The 20,787-nt window shown below is 41.2% G+C and overlaps 1 protein-coding gene across 1 annotated transcript in view; it reads left to right on the top strand.

Moving 5' to 3' along the window:
* Positions 1-17,520, top strand: part of LOC137432713 (gelsolin) — a 59,648-nt gene extending 42,128 nt beyond the window's left edge. The window contains exons 11-17 of the mRNA XM_068124845.2: positions 461-551; positions 4,365-4,535; positions 5,987-6,161; positions 7,964-8,085; positions 8,793-8,870; positions 9,346-9,406; positions 17,106-17,520. Of these exons, the coding sequence (XP_067980946.2) occupies positions 461-551; positions 4,365-4,535; positions 5,987-6,161; positions 7,964-8,085; positions 8,793-8,870; positions 9,346-9,406; positions 17,106-17,278 (871 nt within the window). The 3' untranslated portion in view covers positions 17,279-17,520. The remainder of the gene's footprint in view (positions 1-460; positions 552-4,364; positions 4,536-5,986; positions 6,162-7,963; positions 8,086-8,792; positions 8,871-9,345; positions 9,407-17,105) is intronic.
* The last annotated feature ends 3,267 nt before the right edge of the window (positions 17,521-20,787 follow it).

Raw genomic sequence — 20,787 nt, 5'->3', positions numbered from 1 at the left:
TGAATGGTATGTACGCCCCTAAATGCTGCGCTGACTGTCCTCTCTGTTGGACCATTGTTATATTGAATCGACCATTGCTGCTCATGAAATACTCTGATTTTAATGCCTGTTGCATGCATGTATTCTTACAGGGTGTACTACAGATCTAAATGATATTAAACCTACCCAGAGGTCAAGTCGTGTCTGAGCTTGATTTTCACGACAAATACTTCTCAAAAATGCAACTAACCTTTTGACATTTATTTTTAAGTTTGCTTTTTATGCAATTGTCATTTGTGAACAATTTAAGTGAACCTTTTCTTTGGAGAAGTCTCACTAATCTTTTGAAGACCTGTTTAGTAAAATTTAAAAATAAAAGTTATGCATCTTTTATTTATTTATATATATTTGATATCTTGGAGTGACATCTAGTGTTTGATTCCAAGTGTATTCTTTGCTATGTTATTATTTTTTGTTGTAGGCAGGGACTGTCTGCCTCTCAAGATGAAATTGGCCGTTCAGCCTTCCTGGCAGTGGAGCTGGATGACTCTTTAGGGGGTGCACCTGTGCAGGTACATTATATTCTCACATAAATCTGATTAAAGGCACTTTTTTTTTTGTGTGGTTGTGGGTAATTCCCAATGACCTATAAAACTACATTGAAATTGTTTTAAAAAGCACTACGTGGTTTTGAAGTTGTACCATGTTGCAACAAGAATTGGTACTTTTTATTTTGACCTTCATTCCCTTCCTCCAACCAAGGTACAGGTATGTGCAGTGGGACCAAATTGTGTGCATTGAGGATCTATAACCAAAATTTATTTGATAAATTTTGCCAACTTGGTCTCCCACCTTGCATTACTTTTTCTTCCCTTTTCCCCAAAATCAGGAATCCATGCAGCCCATTATCGCACGTATGGAATCTCTTGAGGTCTTTTTAAAAACATTTTTCAAATTGTGGGAGCAAAACAGATATAGCAATCTTTTCTTGCAACAGTTACATTTTTAATATTCAATTTGACATGGCAAATCTTGATATACATTTCAAATTTAGCCAATCAGGAAGTTTTTCCTTTACCAGGAAAATTGGCAAGGCAGATAAATTAAGCGATGGAGAACCATCGATAGCGGCACCTATTAACTCTAATCTTTCAAACGCGAGTTTCCAGATGTATGAACAAAATGCATGCATGCATGAATGAATGAATGATCGTTTTAAGGCCATTTTCCCCGCTAGAGCAGGGGTTAGCCCTGCGGGCCCCATGACAATCATGGTTCCCTGTTTGAGGCAATGTTTTTATGGCCGGATGCCCTTCCTGACGCCAACCCTTGGTCGCCTCTTACGATGCGCAGCGATACGGTGTACCTATTCTAAACCGGGGTACACACCGGGATATGGACATTACATTTACAGGTGTGCTGGAATAATGACTATGCACATTTTTCTTGTGTACATGCTTATATTTTAGGAATGTGGTTTTGCACAGGTTTTATTTTTGGTTCATCTTGGTGTTTGTTTTTGGTTCTACTACTGTGAAATGTTTATACTATCCTTATCCTGCATGTAATATTGGTATAAGCTTTAGGTTCAAAGAATGAAAATGAATGAATGCATAATATGGAGAAAATGCATAATAAACTTATTGTCAAAACCAACATGGAAATGCTTCTCAAGGTATTTCCATCCTGGGGCCTAACAGCTTAGCTCAGGTGGTGTATTCCCCTTCGAGTTATTCTATTTCTGATCCGATTATGAAGGCTCTGCTTTTGGCCCACCAGTTTGACTGATGAAGGATTAAGCCAAATGATGTTTTTAACGTTCACATTGCCAAGTAATATTTCAAAAGATTTGATTAAGATCTCTGTTGAAAATTGATTTTGAAATTGGGATGATTGGTACAATCTAGTGCGCAAATGTATCTATAATTTGTTACCCCAGTTCTGTTTGTATTTTGGTGCAGCAAATGGAGGTTGTGGCCAAGTTTTGACAAGGGTAGTTTACTGGTAGAAAACCAAGTGCAGCCATAAATTCATTTTTCTGCCAACAGTGGAGGTTTATGGATGGAATGGAGTCGTGCATCTTACTAAAAAGAGGAGCGGCCATCCATGTTTGTGCCCATCGCACTTTATTACAAAGAATTCCTGTTGTCATAGAATTTATAGAAATGGTATTGGAAAAACGAATCAAGGAGCTTGTTTGCAAGGCTTAAGATAACAAATACTCTACCAGGCTTTGTTCATTATGTTGAGTATTTGCCACACTAAATAAATGTTTGCAAGTAGGAATTTGCCATTTGAGCGCAATGGACTATTCTGGTGACAGTTTCCATCAAACTGTGGTTTAAAAATAAAAAATAAAATTCCCAGACCACAAATAGCTCAACTTACTTGGCCAGTTCTTGGTGCAAATGCTAATGAGTGCTAACCCAACTTTTCTCATGCTGGTTTGGTGTTGCTACCTTGTGCCTGAAAATGCTATCCCTGGTACTAATTACCCCACAATTGAAGCACCAAGTGGGGTTAAGCCATTGGGTCATCGATATCTGTCTGATAGAGGAACTAATTCATCCCAATTGAACTTTTGATTTTTATCACGATGGAACATTAATCGGAACACTAAGTTGTAATTTAGCAGTACTTTCCACTCCCAAATTGTACGGCTCTGAATTTGGCAAATTGTATGGAATGTTTTATTTGGCGTCAGGAAGGGCATCCGGCCATAAAAACATTGCCTCAAACAGGGAACCATGATTGTCATGGGGCCCGCAAGGCTAACCCCTGCTCTAGCGGGGAAAATGGCCTTAAAACGATCATTCATTCATTCATTCATCTTGAGCGTGCTGAAGTAAGGTAATTATGCCGTTTGCCTGTCTGGCAGTCAAACAAGATTGAAAGTCATTCCATACAGGGATATATATATAAAACTTTGTTTCTTTAGGTATGTCACAAATTACCCAAACGGACATTAAGGATGAAACGGAAAATGAAATACTGCATAGGAGTCATCAGAAGGAACCAGAAGAAGTTAAGAGCAAAGATGGAGTCATCAGGAGGAAGTGGACTAATTTAACGTGTTAACTGGTGTAAAAGACAATACATCAACAGCGGTAAACTTCGATAAACATTTCTCTACAGCCTTTCGAGCTTTATTACCCTCAACAGAGGTATTGCATTTGGGTGTTTGTCCGCACAGAATGCAAGTATGCTTTTCTCTGCAACTGTTGGTCTGATTGCCAAGAAATTTTCACCATAGGAGTGTCTCCTGTAATTTTTTTTTTTTTTTTTAATAATTATGACCTCCTGCGTCTCGTGGTATGGGCACCATCTTGGAAAAAAACTTTGCACCTTTATTTCTGAAACCGCTGCAGGGAAAAAATTGAAACGTCTCATTGTCAAGTACTGCATTCAATTGTACTTGTCTCCATGAACAACAACATATGTTTATGATGTCATTGGTGCCTTCATTATGACAATGTATGGATGAGTAGAATGCTTGATCTGATCAGTTTTAAATTGAGCATGATATACACAAAAATTATATGGGGAAAATTAAAATGATGGTTTTATCGGTTATGTGGTTCGGCAGCCATATTGGATGGAACATAAATCTACCTCGTCAATAAAGCAAACAGCAGCAAATAAACAACAAAAAATACACTACAAACACGTCCTGGTGAGGGTCTGCAATCTGATTGCTCGTTTCAATTGTACTGTATAATTTAACATAGAATACAATCGCCTGGTTGGCACTTCCAAAAACTTCCACTTTAGCATCGCTTGGACAAAATATTACACCATCCCGACCAATCAAATTTGTCACTCGGTGTTGGGAATAGATTCAGACAATCATGGCTCGTAGTAAATATAGATCGTGCTTGGAAATGCAAACTAAGAATTTAAATGACGATTCCTTTGCCCTTTAAGACTGGGGTAAGGAGTTCTATGAATGGGGTTTTTGTACCTCCACTCCAATGGAGTATTATTGCCAAATCCACTCCACTCCAATGGAGTTTTGTACCTCCACATGCCAAAAAATTATTGAATACTTTTTTTTTTTTTTCCTTACCGACAGAGTTCACATTGGAACTGCTTCCTTCCCACTGCAAATCTTGTAATTTATGTTAGCACTGTTTGAAGCCACAGTTCTATTTATTAATTTATTCATTCTTTTTCTTTATTAAAACTTTTTTAAAAAATAATTCTGTGCTTTTTTACCAATTATGGGAAATCTCTTGGCACACACTTGATATGACTACTCAAATTCTGATTGCTTGTTGCCAATGAAATGCTGAATTCTTTTTTTTTTGTTCTTTTTTTTTAACTTGTAAAAATTTGCACCTGAACAATTCAATTTTGTGCATTCCAATCAACTTTCTCTCTTGCAGGTACGAGTGGTTCAAGGAAAGGAGCCAGCACATTTGATCAGCCTCTTTGGAGGAAAGCCCCTTATCACATTTGCTGGTGGCACATCACGTGAGGGAGGCCAGAGTGAAGCGGCAGAGACTCGGCTCTTCCAAATACGCAGGAATTCCGCCAGCGGTACACGTGCTGTGGAGGTGAGCATTTAAAATTGGTGAATAATGATAATCTGATGGTTAAACTGCCGAAATCTCGGCTCTCTGCTCACCTTCACTCTTTCATTCCTCTTTTCTCCCGCCTCTGGAACAAACTCCCTCACTCCCTTCAATCCCACTCCTCCCTCCAGGTCTTTAAAACAGCTGTTCATCACCATCTCTTATCTTCCCCCATCCAAAACCTTGATCTTTTCTACCCCCGCTAATTCACCCCAGATCCACCTTGTTTGAAATTCCAACTTCTTTCCTGGAAGTCCTGGCAGTGTCCATATGTTTTATACCTCTCCCACCACCCCCTTCCCATGCCCCCCCCCCCAAAGCCCTCGCCCTCTCTGATCTCTCGATGTCTCCATGTCTCCATGTCTCTCGGTCCCTGCTCTCAAATGTTTGTGTCCTTCCCCCTCTCTCCCCATCTTGTCTACCGCTCCCGATGTTATATGTTTTATGTGTCGGTTTGTCTTTCTGTGTGATTAATGTTCGCTCTTTCACGAGCCTCGATCTTGTATACGAAAAAAAAAAAAAAAAAAATCTACTAGTTTTGATGAAAGCTGCCTGGATCAGCAAAGATGTGCGAGACTTCTTCCCAGTTTTTATTTGTTGCCTACATTGGCCTTTAACTAGGGACATTTAACATTATGTGCAGGTTTTATGTCACATACTGGCAACTTGAGGGGGGGGCGGGGGGGGGGGAAATCCCATTTGTTCTCTATGTCAATGTACTTTGTTCTGCAATCGTCTCTGCCAGTACATATTTTTCAGGTTGCTGTTTTAGTCACTTCCTCTATGGTAGCAATACAGGTGGAACTTCAATGTTGAACAGTCAATGCTAGGCAGCCTGTACATGAGTAATTTGCATGCTCAAAGCCACAAGCACGAATCGAGGTCTTAAACATGGGCTTTGTGCAAGCGTTGTTTTTCATCCTTGTTAACATCCTTTGGTGTGTTCCTTTTATTGCTTTTTAGAATATTTGAGTTTTTTTATTAAGTTTATTCTTTTTTATTTTTTTATTTGGCATGACCATTACTTTGCCAACAATGTCTAATTCCTTTTATCTCCAAAAAGTATAATGCTCCTAGTGTTATGGAATGCTATCATTTAATGGCCTAGTCTTGCTGGTCAACCTTGCTGGTCAAACTCAAAGACAATTGTTAGTGGCCAGGTAGAACGATGCATGAAATTTAAAACTGTGATCAACGTACACCAAATACCATGGGAAGAAAAGAGAAGCTGAACTTTTTGGTGTCAACCCTTCGTCAGAGCAAGAGTATGCTCAGATAAAGAGTTTATGGCTGAAACGTCAGTTTCTCCTTTGGGTGCTAAGCATACCTTGACCTTTTCTTTACTACTTCTTTTTTTTCCCCCATCCATTTGGTGTTCACTGTGGGGAAAGTTCAATCTTTCTCAAATGAAGTAAAACTTTAATCTTTTCCAGGTTGATGCAGTTGCAGCAAATCTCAACTCAAATGATGCATTCTTGCTGACGATGCCAAGCGCAACGTATTTGTGGCTTGGTGCTGGATCAAACGCAATGGAAAAAGAGGCTGGTGCTTGCTTGTCGTCTGTGCTGGATGTGGAAGCGACAGAGATCACTGAGGGTTCTGAGCCAGGTGAGCTCTTCTGTGGATGCTGAAAGTCAAATTGCTGATATGTGGAATTGATCCTAGTTGCTGTTGACAGATAACTTGGATAAGTATAGGTTGGTTGGTCCATCTTGCCTGTTCCACATCATTTTCAGCACTGCTATCAACTGCAGGCTGGTCATAATAATTGCACAGCTCTCACCAAACAGTATATTGCTCCAGGGTGCCAGCACAACATCGTTTTGAACGATACCATGGGGTTCATATCCACAACCTAAAATGTTGGTTGGCCAGCATGCAGTTTCCTTCCCATGTGGTGTGTGTGGTGTGTATCATCAAATGCACAATTTTGATGTTCGTTTCCAAAGCTTTTGGTGAAATGTAGATATCTGTTAAACTATTAAGAATGTAAGGGGCATGACTGATTGAACTGCCCCCACATTTACAGAATCTCCCATTTGTGAAGGCCTTCTTGGTAGCTGAGAGCCAAGTTATTTGTTCGTAAAGTTACTTTTTGGGAACCTCTAGCTCGCCACATCGTGCCAGTTTGTCCAATGCTGAGAGCAGGAAGGAGCCTTTCTCCATATATCCAGAAAGGCTTCCTTGATTTGAGACTGTTCAGTGATGACTGATTTGAAAGAACGGGAGCTCTGGGTTACCCATCTCGGATTCTAGGAGTACTCTCTCAATACAGCTCTCAATCTCGAGTACAATTTAATAATTCAATGTGGAGTACTTTTGCAATTTTAGTCATGGTGTTTGGAGGTATGTTCCACAGTACTGGCAGCCATGGAAGAGGTGTTAATGTTACACTGATTAATCATGATAATCTTGAGCTGTATGATGTTGGTATGATAAACGGGAAGTTCTGAATAAAATTTTTGATAGGGCGTCAGTATTGTTTTGGATAGTGATATTTTTGTTTTCTTTAAAATATTAAAACCTGAATGCAAAACTTTGGTTATTCTGGTTGCTTAAGATTGAATGAATCGATGTATTTCAGCTCAAATTAATGGCTCATAGGGTGAAGCATCGGCTCCATCATTCTACCATTGTATTCATCCTTGTTTACAAAAATAACGGTAAAAAAAATTATTAATTATTCAAATTCTGAAGTTTGTTGAAAATTTGATAATTGTGGCCTGGCCAGACAGACTGGTACTTGTGAAATTGGTTGCTGTGACCTTGACCGTTGGACCTCAATAGGGTTCTTGCTTTTGATTGAACCAATTCGATGACTCGATATGCAAATTGTTCAAACTAGCAAGTTGCCTGTGGCAACACTGCATTCTAAATGGGGAAGTAATGGGGGAAGAAAAAATGCAAATGATGTCTTCTGTCATCGAGCCAGCCAGCTGGGAGCAACAATTCACATTTATTGCCACATCTGATGCAATTTAAATGCTCTAATGGCAGCGTGCTGCTCAATTTGAAACTTCAATTCTATGTAGCTTTTTGATGCCTAGAGTCCGTAATTATTTTTTTTTTGTCAAACCAGTGATCAATTGCAAATTGAGAGTAGGATTTCAAATCCATAGGAAGATGATTGATTTTATAACCTTGCCCATTGACCCTTGGAGCCAATTTATTAATTTGTCTTCTTCCTATTCTCATAATAAAAGTTTTGAATTTGACAAAAGCTCAATGGTTAAAAGTTGTGGTTTGGTTACACATTTACAAAACCCTGTCCACCCACACAACAAGTGTTCAGGTTCACAGTTGATGTTTGGGTTAATGACGAGGTTGGAAATCAGTTGGTCGATCACGATGATGGAATAGGATTTTGTTTGCATCCATTTGTAAAAACGTGCGTTTTTACTTTATCCTAGATGACTTTTGGGATGCTCTTGGTGGGAAGTCCGAGTACCAAACCACACTACAGCTACGTACAACAACAGACTTGCATCCACCCCGCTTGTTTGTCTGTTGTAACAAATCTGGGAATTTCTTGGTGAGTATAAGCAATCAGCACACCATTTCCACTTTTTAAGTGTTCCCTTAATTATGCACTAAGTTTTATTGACTGACGGTCTTTGGACATGGAAAGATTGAGGAGCTTGTTAACATAATCATCCAGCAGGTTAACAATTTTTTTTTCCCCAATCTATTTATAGAAAGACGTTTTTAGCAAAATGCTGAACTTGTACTGCATTGCTTGCAGTTTTACTTGGCAGCAACTTTTCTATTGCAATATAACTGTCTACTCTGCTTGAATGCTTTGCATGTATTAAACATTTGTTGGAGCTTCCTTCCCTCAAGGTCAATTGTGTCAGTCAATTGTGTCAGTTGGAAATGGTGTCATGACACTTTTATGAAATATTTTAAAAGCTATGTTAATGAGGATCCTAAGTTCAATATGGCTGACCATGTGTGCTGTCAAAAATACAACTAACAAATTTGATTGCAAAAGCTTAAAAAAGTCAGTTTATAGAGATTACTGTATGTGGAATTTTTTTTCTTTTGTGCACGCAATGGTTTACCTGCAAACAAATAAATAAATAAATGCCATAACTTTCAATGTGGTTTGTGCACCACAAAAAGCAGCCTTTGCATTTATTTACAGGAACGGTACTTTAAAAGTTTGTTGTTGTTCGAGCTGAAAGAATGAAATTTGTGACCAATTTTGAATATAAATTGATGACTTTTGTCATGTTGCAGATTGAGGAGGTACCTGGCGAATTCTGTCAAAGTGACTTGGCTCCAGATGATGTAATGTTGTTGGACACGTGGGAACAGGTATGATACTTCACATGAAAGGTCAAAACTCCCTTGCAATGCCTCATTGCCATGAGCACATTGACTGTACATGTTGACACTACATCCACTTTCTGCTGCTAGGCAAGAGGAGTTGAGTGCAGATGCATTTATTTTTGCCACAGAATACCTGTCCAGCTTGCTTTAAACTTTGCCTGTGTGATGTCGACCCAAAGCAAGTTCATGGAAACTATGTAGACCTGTGCAGAAAATGTATTGGTTCATCAACACATTAATCTGCGTACGCAGTAAATTTATCAATCAATGTTCTGTGGATTAATATCGCATAGATCAATTGATTAATTCTCCAGAAAACTGTGGAATCTGATTTTTATGACTAACTTAAATAGGTTTCTCTTTGCATGCTGTGATGTCGGACATTTAATAATGTTTTTCTATATCTTGAAATGGCAGGATGTTTATTTATTTTTCGTTTGTTTTTGTGTAATTTTCTCAGGTTTTTGTGTGGATTGGAAATGAGGCAAATGAAATCGAGAAGAATGGGGCATTACCCTCTGGTGAGTGAAGGCTTAAACTCTGTTTTTGACATGTATATTCAAATTGGATACACATGTTGAGTATTGGAAATGTTGAGTTGGATCTTGGAGACTGTGTGAAGCTGGAAGGTGTGAAAACATTTTGCTACCTCGGACATGCTGAATGGAGAAGGTGGATCAGACACGGCAACGGTTGCTAGAGTGAGATGTGCATGGAAGTTTCGGGAACTGAGTGGCGTGCTGACGAGGAGGCGAGTGTCGTTGAAGCTGAAGGGAAAGGTGTATGCTGCATGTGTGAGAAGTGTTATGATTTATGGGAGCAAGACATGGGTCATGAATGTAGAGCAGCAACGAAGGCTGGAAAGGGTGGAAATGCGAATGGTTCGGTGGATGTGCGTAGTATAGTTGAGAGAGGGGAAGACAAATGATGAATTGCGAAAGATGATGGGAATAGAGCCTGTGATTGATGCTGTGAAGAGGAACAGGTTGAGATGGTTTGGTCATGTGTTGAAGGATGAAAGTGACTGGTTGAGAAGAGTGACGGAAATGAATGTAGAAGGAAGTAGAGGACGGGGAAGACCGAGAAAGACTTGGCTAAAGATGGTGGAAGAAGAAATGCGGGCAAGGGGGTTAACAAGGAGAGATGCAGAAAATAGGGCAAAATGGAGAACATTGTCATGGGAACCGCAAGGCTAGCCCCTGCTCTAGCAGGGAAAATGGCCTTAAAATGCATGTTGTTGTTGAACTTGTATTCAAAACTAATGTTCAATAAGTGATGTAATCAACAAATGGTGCTGAAAATATAAATTGTTATTTTTGGTCATTCAGTATTGTACATTTATGGGTGTGCTGGAATAATGACTATGCACATTTTTCTTGTGTACATGCTTATATTTTAGGAATGTGGTTTTGCACAGGTTTTATTTTTGGTTCATCTTGGTTTGTTTTTGGTTCTACTTCTGTGAAGTGTTTATACTATCCTTATCCTGCATGTAATATTGGTATAAGCTTTCGGTTCAAAGAAAAATGAAAATACATTTTTGTATGCAGTATCATGATTACTTTGCAAACAAGATTGTTGATGAAAAGATAATTGTAGAGTGTACAATACAATGGTAGAGAAAAGCTGCTTTACATTTGAAATGGATCGCACACTCTTCTGGATTAGTCCAGTTCTAATATGGAAAGTATGAGCATCCGCCAGTGTCCCACTTAACCCACTTCACCCCTATTGCCAGTTGAGCCTTGTATGAGATGCCTGACCATTTGAACAAATCCAATGATTAAAGTAAGGTTTAAAATTTGGGCAAGTTCCTGTATGGGACAAGATGGGGTTATGCACTTACTTGCAATGTGTAATTGATATTTCCCCAAAGCAGACAACTAGAACGGCACTCAGTAGACAGCATACCTCCAAGGTGAACAGTTTACGTTTTGTATCCCAGAGTAGACTAGGAAATCACAATACAGAATCGCAGTTCATCAAAATAATCCATCCACAACCTTTTGAGACATCCTGCTTTGTATCGTTTTTGGCACTCGCTTCCAATGGTGAAGAATCGCTTGACTTCTACTAGCTGGATCCGAATCTGGATCTTCACCAAAATTGAATCAATCCTTGTCACACACACAATCCACCAAGTTTCGTCCAAATCCGTCCATAACGTTTTGAGATATCTTGATATCTTGCTTTATGTTGGTTTTAGCCCTATCATTCAATGTTGAAGAATCACTTAAAAAATTAAATAATTATCGTGTCCGAATCCATATGCAGATCTTCACCAAAGTCGAATCGAATCGTCCTTGTCACACACCCAACCTCTCCAAGTTTTGTTCAAATCTGTCCAAGTTTTTGAGATATCCTATTATGTATCGATTTGTAGGCTAACCCCCACTCTAGCAGGGAAAATGGCCTTAAAATGTATGTTGTTTGTTATGTATCGTTTTTGTCCCTATCTCCCAATGTGAAGAATCACTTGAAAAATTCTACTAGCTGGATCCGAATCTGGATCTTCGAATTCACCAAAATCTAATCATTTCGTCCTTGTCCCATACGCTACCTCTCTGCCAAATTTCGTCCGAATCCATCCACAACGTTTTGAGATGTCTTGTTCACACAGACAGGGGTGAAAACATAACCACCATCCACCTTTGGTGGTGGAGGTAACTAGAACGCCTCTGGGCAGAGCATATCTCCACCAGGCTGAACAGTTTACGTTTTGTATCTTACTGATGGACTGGATCTGGGTTCAGACATGAACCAAAATCAAATCTGCTTGTCACCTAGCCAACTCATTCACCTTGTTTTGTCACAACTCATCCACAACTTTTTGAAATATCATGCTTTGTATTGTTTTGGTCCGATCTCTCAATTGTGAAAAATCACTTGGAATTTTTCGTATCAGTATCTTCACTAAAATCTAATCATTTTGTCCTTGTCACATACCCAATATCTCCACCATATTTAGTCTGAATCTGTCCACAACTGAGACATCCTGTTCACAAATAGACAAGGGTCCGTCCACCTTCGTTGGCCAGATGAAATGCTTTTCACTTATTTAAACACCAAATATTGGAATTGAACAAAAGTCCGTCTTGAAAAACGCCAAAAAAAAAACAATTGAGTGGTGGGGGGGGGGGGGGGCGGTGGAAAACCCAGCTGTTGCTCAAAACGAACACAATCTCTACCCAGCTACTGGCTCGGTAGAGATGGCTTGAGCAGTGAAATATGATTTGAGCGATGAATCAAATGCTTGTGTTGGCCTGCTGGTGACCGATCTCACCTTGCTACCATCTCTCCTTCCTCCCTCCACTGGGGCTGGACATTGGCATGAATGCAAATGGTGTCCTGGAAAAGTATGAAACTGGATGATCCTGTAACCTACAGGATACAGGGTCAGCCTGCTACAGAGGGACAATGAATTTGTTGCCCATTTGGTTGGTGGTGTCCGTGCTGTATTTGTTCTGGAATAATGTTGCCGATTTGTCAATTGATACAAAATTCCTGATCAATTGAATGGAAAAACAATGAATGAATGGAAATGAATGAATGGAAATTGAATGGAAAAACAAAACAAACCAATCTGTTGAACATGTGACTGGCATTTTCATCTTCACTAACACTATCTTCAGCTGAATCTTTCACATAATGCTCGAGACGATATGGCTCAACAATTCCCCTGAAAGCGTTTCCATCACAAATTTTGTCTTCAATAGTTTCTTCACAATCACACTGATTAGATTAAACATGGAGAACCTTCCGAGTTGCGAATGATGGTGGTATCGGAATCTGAACTCTTCATGCACTGTTGCTCTATGTAAACCACCATTTGGATCAACATGGGTTCATTGTGTGAAGTCACTGGTGAAATCGACACTTTAACGCTGTTTTTGACACTGTGATTGGTTAAAAAATAAATAAAAAAATGCAATATTTCCCTTAAAAAAAAACAACCTGTTTTTGGGGATGAAAAAAAAAATCGCGCTATAGTGCCGAAGCCTTTTTGATTACACAGTTATATACAAGTGCACATTTGCATAAATAAATACAAAACGATCACCAGAAATTTGAACACAAATAATAAAACTTCCGGAAGTGGTCGAAGTTGGTGGTAAGGCTTCTTTCTGAACGTCATCAAACTTGACTCAAACGTGATCAACAGTACATTCACCAGCATATATTCACCAAAAGTAAAATAATGATTTGACATTTGTGATGGATTCTGATTTGGATGCAATTGCTTTTCCATTATATTTGCCCTCATTTCAAATATGTTGGTCTTTATTGCTTGAGCAATGCCAGGTCCTCTAGCTATAAACACTTTTATACTTAACTTGGGATACAAATACTTTGTCTAAACTGTCTGGGGGATAACATAGGCTATGTGGCCGTGGCCTCATTCGGGGATGTGGGGGACCGGGAGAGGGGCATAATTCTCTATGCAAATGTGTACAGTGTAGTCACCTGGTGATGGTGGCAGAGTATTACAATTTCCTATTTTGCCTGTGCAACGCTTTTTTTTTTTTTTTTTTTTTTCCCCATCGTTCTGTTTGGATATTGTTGGAATATGTTTAAACCGCAGCCGTGATGCTGACGCCCCCCCCCCCCCCCCCAGAATTTACATGTTTTAAACGTTTCCCAGTGTGTACCCTGGTCAGAATAGGTACACCGTATCCCTGTGTGTCGTAAGACGACTAAGAGGGTTGGCGTCAGGAAGGGCATCCGGCCATAAAAAAAAACATTGCCTCAAAAAGAGAACCATGACAATCACAAGTACATATGGGCAGGGTGCAGCCCGAAGTGGAGATCGGTTTCTGAGGTTTGGGACATGGAATGTGGGGACAATGACAGGGAGATCAGGAGAAGTGGTGGAAGTATTGGTCAGAAGAAGACATATGTTGTGTGCAAGAGACGAGATGGAAGGGAAGTGGTGTGAGAATGGTGAAGGGTAGGCAGGGACAGAAATACAAGTTTGTGTGGCAAGGGTGCCCGGAGGGCGTGAATGGTGTTGGTGTCCTGTTTTCTGAGGAGTTTGTAGACAGTGTGGTGAGTGACTAGAGTGAGTGATAGGTTGATGATGGTGAAAATGATGATTGAAAAGCTCTTGGTGAACGTCATCTCGGGATATGCTCCGCAGGTTGGTCGAAGCGATGAAGAGGACAAGTTCTGGTGTGCGATAGAGAGGCTGATGGAAAACGTGAAAGATGAGGAAGTTGTTGTGGTGGGAGGAGACCTGAATGGACATGTGGGAAGGAGTATGGATGGTTTTGAGGGAGTTCATGGGGGTTACGGATATGGTGTGAGAAATGGAGAAGGTGAAAGGATTTTGGAGTTTGCTGATGGAGCTGATTTGTTGATTTGTAATACTCAGTTCCAGAAAGAGGACAATAAGCTTGTTACATACACGTCAGGTGGGTCGACGACAACCGTTGACTACCTGATGGTGCGTCGGCGAGATAGGGGGCACCTCCGGGACACAAAGGTGATCCCGGGGGAGGAGGCTGTTTCACAGCACCACTTGGTTGTCTGCGACATAAGGGTGAAAGGTGCGAGGAGAGCTCGGCGGGTGAAGTACCAACCGAGAATGAAGGTGTGGAGGTTGAAAGAGGTGTCAGTAAGGGAGGCATTAAAAGAGAGGCTGAGTAGGGTAGAGGATGATGTGGTTGAGCTTGAAAGTGGTTGGGTGTCAATGAAAGCTAGTCTGTTGGGACCCGTTGGTGAGGTATGTGGATGGACAAAAGGACCTCCGAGGCACTCGGAAACATGGTGGTGGGATGTTGAGGTTGGAAAGAGGATTGACGAGAAGAGGAAGAAGTTCAAAGAGTGGCAGAAGGCGAAGGGTACGGGAGCAGAAACAGCAGAGCATGAAAGTTATAAGGCAGCCAGGAAGGCTGCAAAGAAAGAGGTAGCAAAGGCGCAGGAGGCATGTAGGAAAATGTTCGGAGAACGCTTGGATTCGGAAGAGGGTCAGAAAGCAGTATTCAGGATTGCAAAGCAGATAGCGAAAGAGATGTGATGGGGGTGAGTTGCTTGAAGGATGAAGTGGGACAAATCGTTGTCGACCCAGATGGAATTAAAGGAAGATGGAAAAGACATATGGAAATGCTGTTGAATACAGAGAATGAATGGGATGGCAACATAGAGAGTAACCCAGTTTTAGGACCGGCAGAGAAGATAACTGAGAAGGAAGTGGAGGAAGCGATAAAAGCAATGAAGAGTGGAAAAGCGGGAGGGCCGACGGGAGTTGTGGGAGATATGTTGAAGGCAGCAGGAAGTTGGGGTGTGAAGAGAATGACAGAGATCTGTAATCTGGTGGTGAAAGAAGGCCGCATTCCAGTGGATTGGGAACTGAGTACCCTCGTCCCTCTATACAAGGGGAAAGGTGACCCTCTGGAGTGTGGCTCGTACCGAGCGATAAAGTTATTGGAGCATGGAATGAAGGTATTGGAAAGGGTGTTGGAGAGGAGGATAAGGAAGAAAGTGAAGATCGACGAAATGCAGTTTGGATTTATGCCAGGAAGAGGAACGACAGATGCGCTTTTCATTGTGAGGCAGTTGCAGGAGAAGTACATGGATAAGAGGAAGAAGTTGTTTTTTGGGTTTGTTGATCTGGAGAAAGCATTCGATAGGGTTCCACGCAAAGTATTGACATGGGCATAGAGGAAGTTAGGAGTGGAGGAATGGTTGATCAGAGTAGTGATGGCAATGTACAAAAGAGCACGCACAGCTGTAAGGACGAAGGACGGGAACAGTGGTGAGTTTGAGGTGAAGGTGGGAGTGCATCAGGGGTCAGTACTAAGTCCACTACTATTTGTAGCTGTGATGGAGGTGCTGGCTCAGACCGTAAAGGAGGGTTTACCGTGGGAGTTGTTGTATGCAGATGATCTGGTGTTGATTGCGGAAAGTATGGATGGACTGAAGGAAAAGATGAACAAGTGGAAGGAATGTATGGAGACAAAAGGTCTGAAGGTGAATATCGGAAAGACAAAGGTGATGGCAAGTGGTAAAGCATGTGGTGAGGTGGAAAGAACTGGGAAGTGGCCGTGTGCTGTGTGCAGGAAGGGTGTCGGAGTGAACTCCATTCAATGTACAATGTGTGCTGAGTGGGTTCATCAAAAATGTAGTGGTCTGAGAGGGTCATTAACCAGTGTGGCAGCTACATTCAAATGTAAGGTGTGCACAGAGGGAGCTGCAGATGGAGGAAATGTTGAGTTGGATCTTGGAGACGACGTGAAGCTGGAAGGTGTGAAAACATTTTGCTACCTCGGAGACATGCTGAATGGAGAAGGTGGATCAGACTCGGCAACGGTTGCTCGAGTGAGATGTGCATGGAAGAAGTTTCGGGAACTGAGTGGCGTGCTGATGAGGAGGAGAGTGTCGCTGAATGCTGAAGTGAAAGGTGTATGCTGCATGTGTGAGAAGTGTTATGATTTATGGGAGCGAGACATGGGTAATGAACGTAGAGCAGCAACGAAGGCTGGAAAGGGTGGAAATGCAAATGGTTCGATGGATGTGCGGAGTATCGTTGAGAGAGAGGAAGACAAATGATGAATTGCGAAAGATGATGGGAATATTGCCTGTGATTGATGCTGTGAAGAGGAACAGGTTGAGATGGTTTGGTCATGTATTGAGGAAGGATGAAAGTGACTGGTTGAGAAGAGTGATGGAAGTTAATGTAGAAGGAAGTAGAGGATGGGGAAGACCGAGAAAGACTTGGCTAAAGATGGTGGAAGAAGAAATGCGGGCAAGGGGGTTAACAAGGAGAGATGCAGAAAATAGGGCAAAATGGAGAAGATTGTCATGGGGACCGCAAGGCTAACCCCCGCTCTAGCAGGGAACATGGCCTTAAAATGCATGTTGTTGTTGTTGTTGTTGTTGTGCAACACAGGTTATGAAGCACTTTGCATGGGAAAAATTTTCCCCATTCCCCACCTCACCGAAAGATGTATATGCAGTACATCTTTCCCCTCTCCTATCACATTTCCCTCTCCTCCCCCTTCCATTCTCCCCCACTCCCTTCCTCACCACTCCCTCTTCTGCTTCCTCCCAAACCAAACCCCGCCCCCCCCCCCCCCCCCCCTCCTGGCAATGCCAGGTACTCCTGCTAGTTTATAATAAATATATAATACATATATATATATATTTTTTTTTTTGTGTCATAGTACGAGTCCTATTGGCTAATGTGTGCAGGAAAATAGTAACTTATGTTTTCCTCTGCAGCTGAACGATACTTGGAGACAGACCCAAGCGGTCGTGGAAGCAACATTTCGATTGCGACTGTAAAGCAAGGCCATGAACCCCTAACCTTCACTGGATGGTTCCTGGCTTGGGACCCCGATATGTGGAATGATGACTTCTTTGAAAAAGCTAAAAATAAATTCCAGATTGCATAGTGATTTGCTGAGATTCTCACTTCAGTTAAAAAAAAAAAAAAAAAAATTTGTAACCTCCAGACAACACGAGTGACGTAAGTTGCAAGCTGACTTTGTACTTTTTCTAATTGCTATTCTTTGCTGCCATTCTCAAAGCAAAAGTGATGAAATAGAAATTGGCTTAATTTTGCTAATGCAACTATATGTGCATTGTTCTGTCTTTCACATATGCAAAATTGCAATAAATATTAATTCTGCTGGAATATTGCCTCCTTGTTTCAAAAGATAAAGTGGAAAAAAAATTAAAAACTGCTTTGTTTATGTATTTGTACCTTGCGAAGTACAATCTGGTCATTTTTGAGGGCCAGTGGAGTACATTGTCCTAAGATGTCTTTTATAGAAGCCATCAATGTTCACTTTTTAAATAAGCAACATAGTTTTCATCCTATTTTATCGCTCGTAAACATCACCAGAAATGCCAAAAACCGAGTATGGGATTGATATGGGATTGATATGGGTTCATTTGCTTGCTCGTACTCCTGTGTTTAATGCAGAAGGCTGGGATGGAGGGTGCTGAATGAGTATTTGGAGCTGAAGTGAGGAAATAGTTTTGAGGTCATGAAGAGGAAGAAGTAGTTGGTTTGCAACTTTCACCCCATCCAACCCTTCCTAATCCACCCCTCTTGCTGGTGTTTGTTTCCTCCCCTTCTCTTCCTTTCATGTTCATTTATTACCTTGCTTGTGCCCAATTGTTCTGCTATACCACTATCAATGTAACCTTGCTACTCTATAAGCCTTGCTCTTGAAGAGGGATAAAATATACTTACAAATTTGCTTCATTAACATTATATGAAAATCTATCTGACATGCAGGAGATGGATATATTAAAATGTACTTCATGGTGTAGCTAGGTTCTCAAAGGTTCATGCAACATTTTAACACTCAAACCCATATTTGTAATATTCATCTTTCTTTTATGGCTTAATGCCATGTCTAGAATTGACATTGATGCCATTGATACCTCTTCCAGATGCCATTCAAGTTCACAAGACTGTCTGTAGGAAGGTTGCCAGAGCAGCCTGGTGATGTATGTAATTGGTTGAGCTGTTGATCCTGGGTTTGAATTTCAGCTGAGGATGAGGATCACCTATAAACTGTCATGTCCTGAGGGCAGAGAAAACCTATGAGAATCAGCATAAACTCTGCCGTGCCCTCGTATTATTATTTTGTAATAACATTGTGCTATTGTATTTAATGTTACTTTTGTTATTATAAGCGGCTTTGGAAAAATACCACGACAAAGCTAACTTAACGTATATACACAAACACGCACCCCAATGGTGGGGAAACCCCATATGGGCTGGGGGGAGTTAAATCGCTACAACCTCCATCGTGTGACCCTTAGTATTCCGATCAAGTTTGGTTGTGATTGGATAAGTAACGACCGAATGTATCATGGTCAAAAATCGTCAGGTACCAACTAAATTCCGTATTAGTATTATTCCAAGTGTTTGACCAGCTTGTGATTTGATCATATGGTCGAAAGAGGGAATGGGCTCCTGCCTGCCTTTCTGAAGGATGAGGGGTGTTGCAGCAAAGGGTGCAAAATCCCCATTTATTTATGCGGATTACTCCAGAGTTGGAGGGATCACTGAAGATTACGAATAGGTCTGGGCCCAGAACACTTGGAGCATTCCAACCTTTATGGGGAGAGATGTAAGGATTCCGCTGAGCCATGCTGACTAAGCCATGTGGAGTTTCTTGGATCCCATAGGCAGAGTTTGGAGAGCAAGATGAGGTGCGAGACTATCGAAAGCATGAGATATTCCTCGACTAGAGTCGGCCCTGATCTCGTCTGCCTTTGATAGCCTCCACCCATTGAATAGAATCAGCATGTCCAAGGTAGAGTGACCTCGTCTGAAACCAAATTTGTGAGCTGAGGAGGCTGTTGGAGAAAAGGAATAATTTAATATCGACTGTGTGATTGATTCCTTGAACTTGCTGATGAGTGGGAAAACGCTGATAGGTCTGTAGTTCAGGGGATTGTTTTTGCTCTTTTTTATGCAATGCAGTGATGAACAATTTCCAAGCAGATGGAACATTACCTTGGGAAAATGATAGGGTGAAAAGAGCAGAAACAGGATGTGCAAGAACAGGCTTTTAGGACTCGTGAACTGATGCCATCCGGTCCAATTGCAGAATGAGTCGATGGTTGCCAGAAAGTTTTCCATCTTCTCAGGTACAAAATTGAGTCCAGGAGCAGTTGAGTATGATTGGGTAGGGTAGGTACAGAGTGAAAGGCAGTTGGGACCAGATGTGGAAGCAGACCAAATTGAGGCATTTGGCCTTCTCATGAGCGGAGTTGGCTGTCATGACATTTGAAGTGAGGGAAGGAATGGAAGGGGAGCATACTCCAGACAGATCCCCAGTTTTTCGGTCCCCCATGGTTTAGAGCGAGATCAGTTGGAAAGTTCAAACTGGTGGTTGGACAGATATATATTTTTTCTGGCTCTCCTGAGAATGGACACTTGTTGTGGGCTTTTTGGAATGATCTGAGATTGCCTTTGGTTCGGTTTACTTTCCAGGAAGAGAAGGCAAGTTGTTTCACAATAACTGCCTCACCACCTTTGGTGTACAATGGGTGGGCAGAAGGGTAGGATAACTGAAGAAGAGGTGGATCTTTGCATAAGAGCAGGTTTCTGTGGAATAATTCCGAAGCTGAATTGATTTCAGGTGTGGTAGATATAGGACACCAGTCAAGTGCTGGCTGCTTGTAGTCCCTGCCAGACTCTACAGCACTGAGGAAGCTCTCTGAGAATTGCCAGAGATGTTTACTTACAATCATGATTATATGAACCAATTCGAGGAGACATTTGCAGGGAAGTTTATCAAATTCAGAAAAGAGGATTTGCCATTTGGGAGACATCCTGGTTGGTTAGGTGACGCATTGAGTCGGTCCCATGGAGTCTCAGAAGTCCTTTGCTGAAATGTTGACTCGTGGCTGGTGAGAAAGGTACCACAACCCAGCCAATTTGCATGGTACCAATTGCAATCACATGAAGTGGGTTAGGATTAGTGGTTCAGTTGGTCTATCTTGTCTGAGAATTGTATATGGAGTTGTCACTGGGTGGAGGCCAGTGCAACACAGACGACCTTCCCTCAACAGTCAATGCATGAAAAAAAAACCAACATATGACTTTTATTGTAGACATGATTACTTCAGTAACAGAAGGTTGTTTTCACCCGTCTGTCTGAGCAGATCTCGATCTCAATATTGTGGATGGATTCAGATGAATCTTGGTGGACAGGTTGGGTGTGATGAAGATTAATTGATTCTGTTTTGGTGAATATTCTGATCCAGATACTTCAATTTTAGGTGATTCTTCACCATTGAGAGATGGGGCCAGAAATGATATTTCCAAAAAAAAAACGCTTTCAAAAAGTTGTGGACAGATTATGATTTGGGTAGGTGACGAGAACAAGCGGATTCGATTTTTTTTCAGGTTCGGATGCAGATCTGTCCACTCGGT

This window comes from Myxine glutinosa, chromosome 8 (assembly GCF_964187855.1).
Source record: "Myxine glutinosa chromosome 8, kmMyxGlut1.1, whole genome shotgun sequence".
In the NCBI taxonomy this organism is placed as follows: domain Eukaryota; kingdom Metazoa; phylum Chordata; class Myxini; order Myxiniformes; family Myxinidae; genus Myxine; species Myxine glutinosa.
Note: the sequence above shows the minus strand (reverse complement) of the source record. Positions and strands in the feature narration are given on the sequence as shown.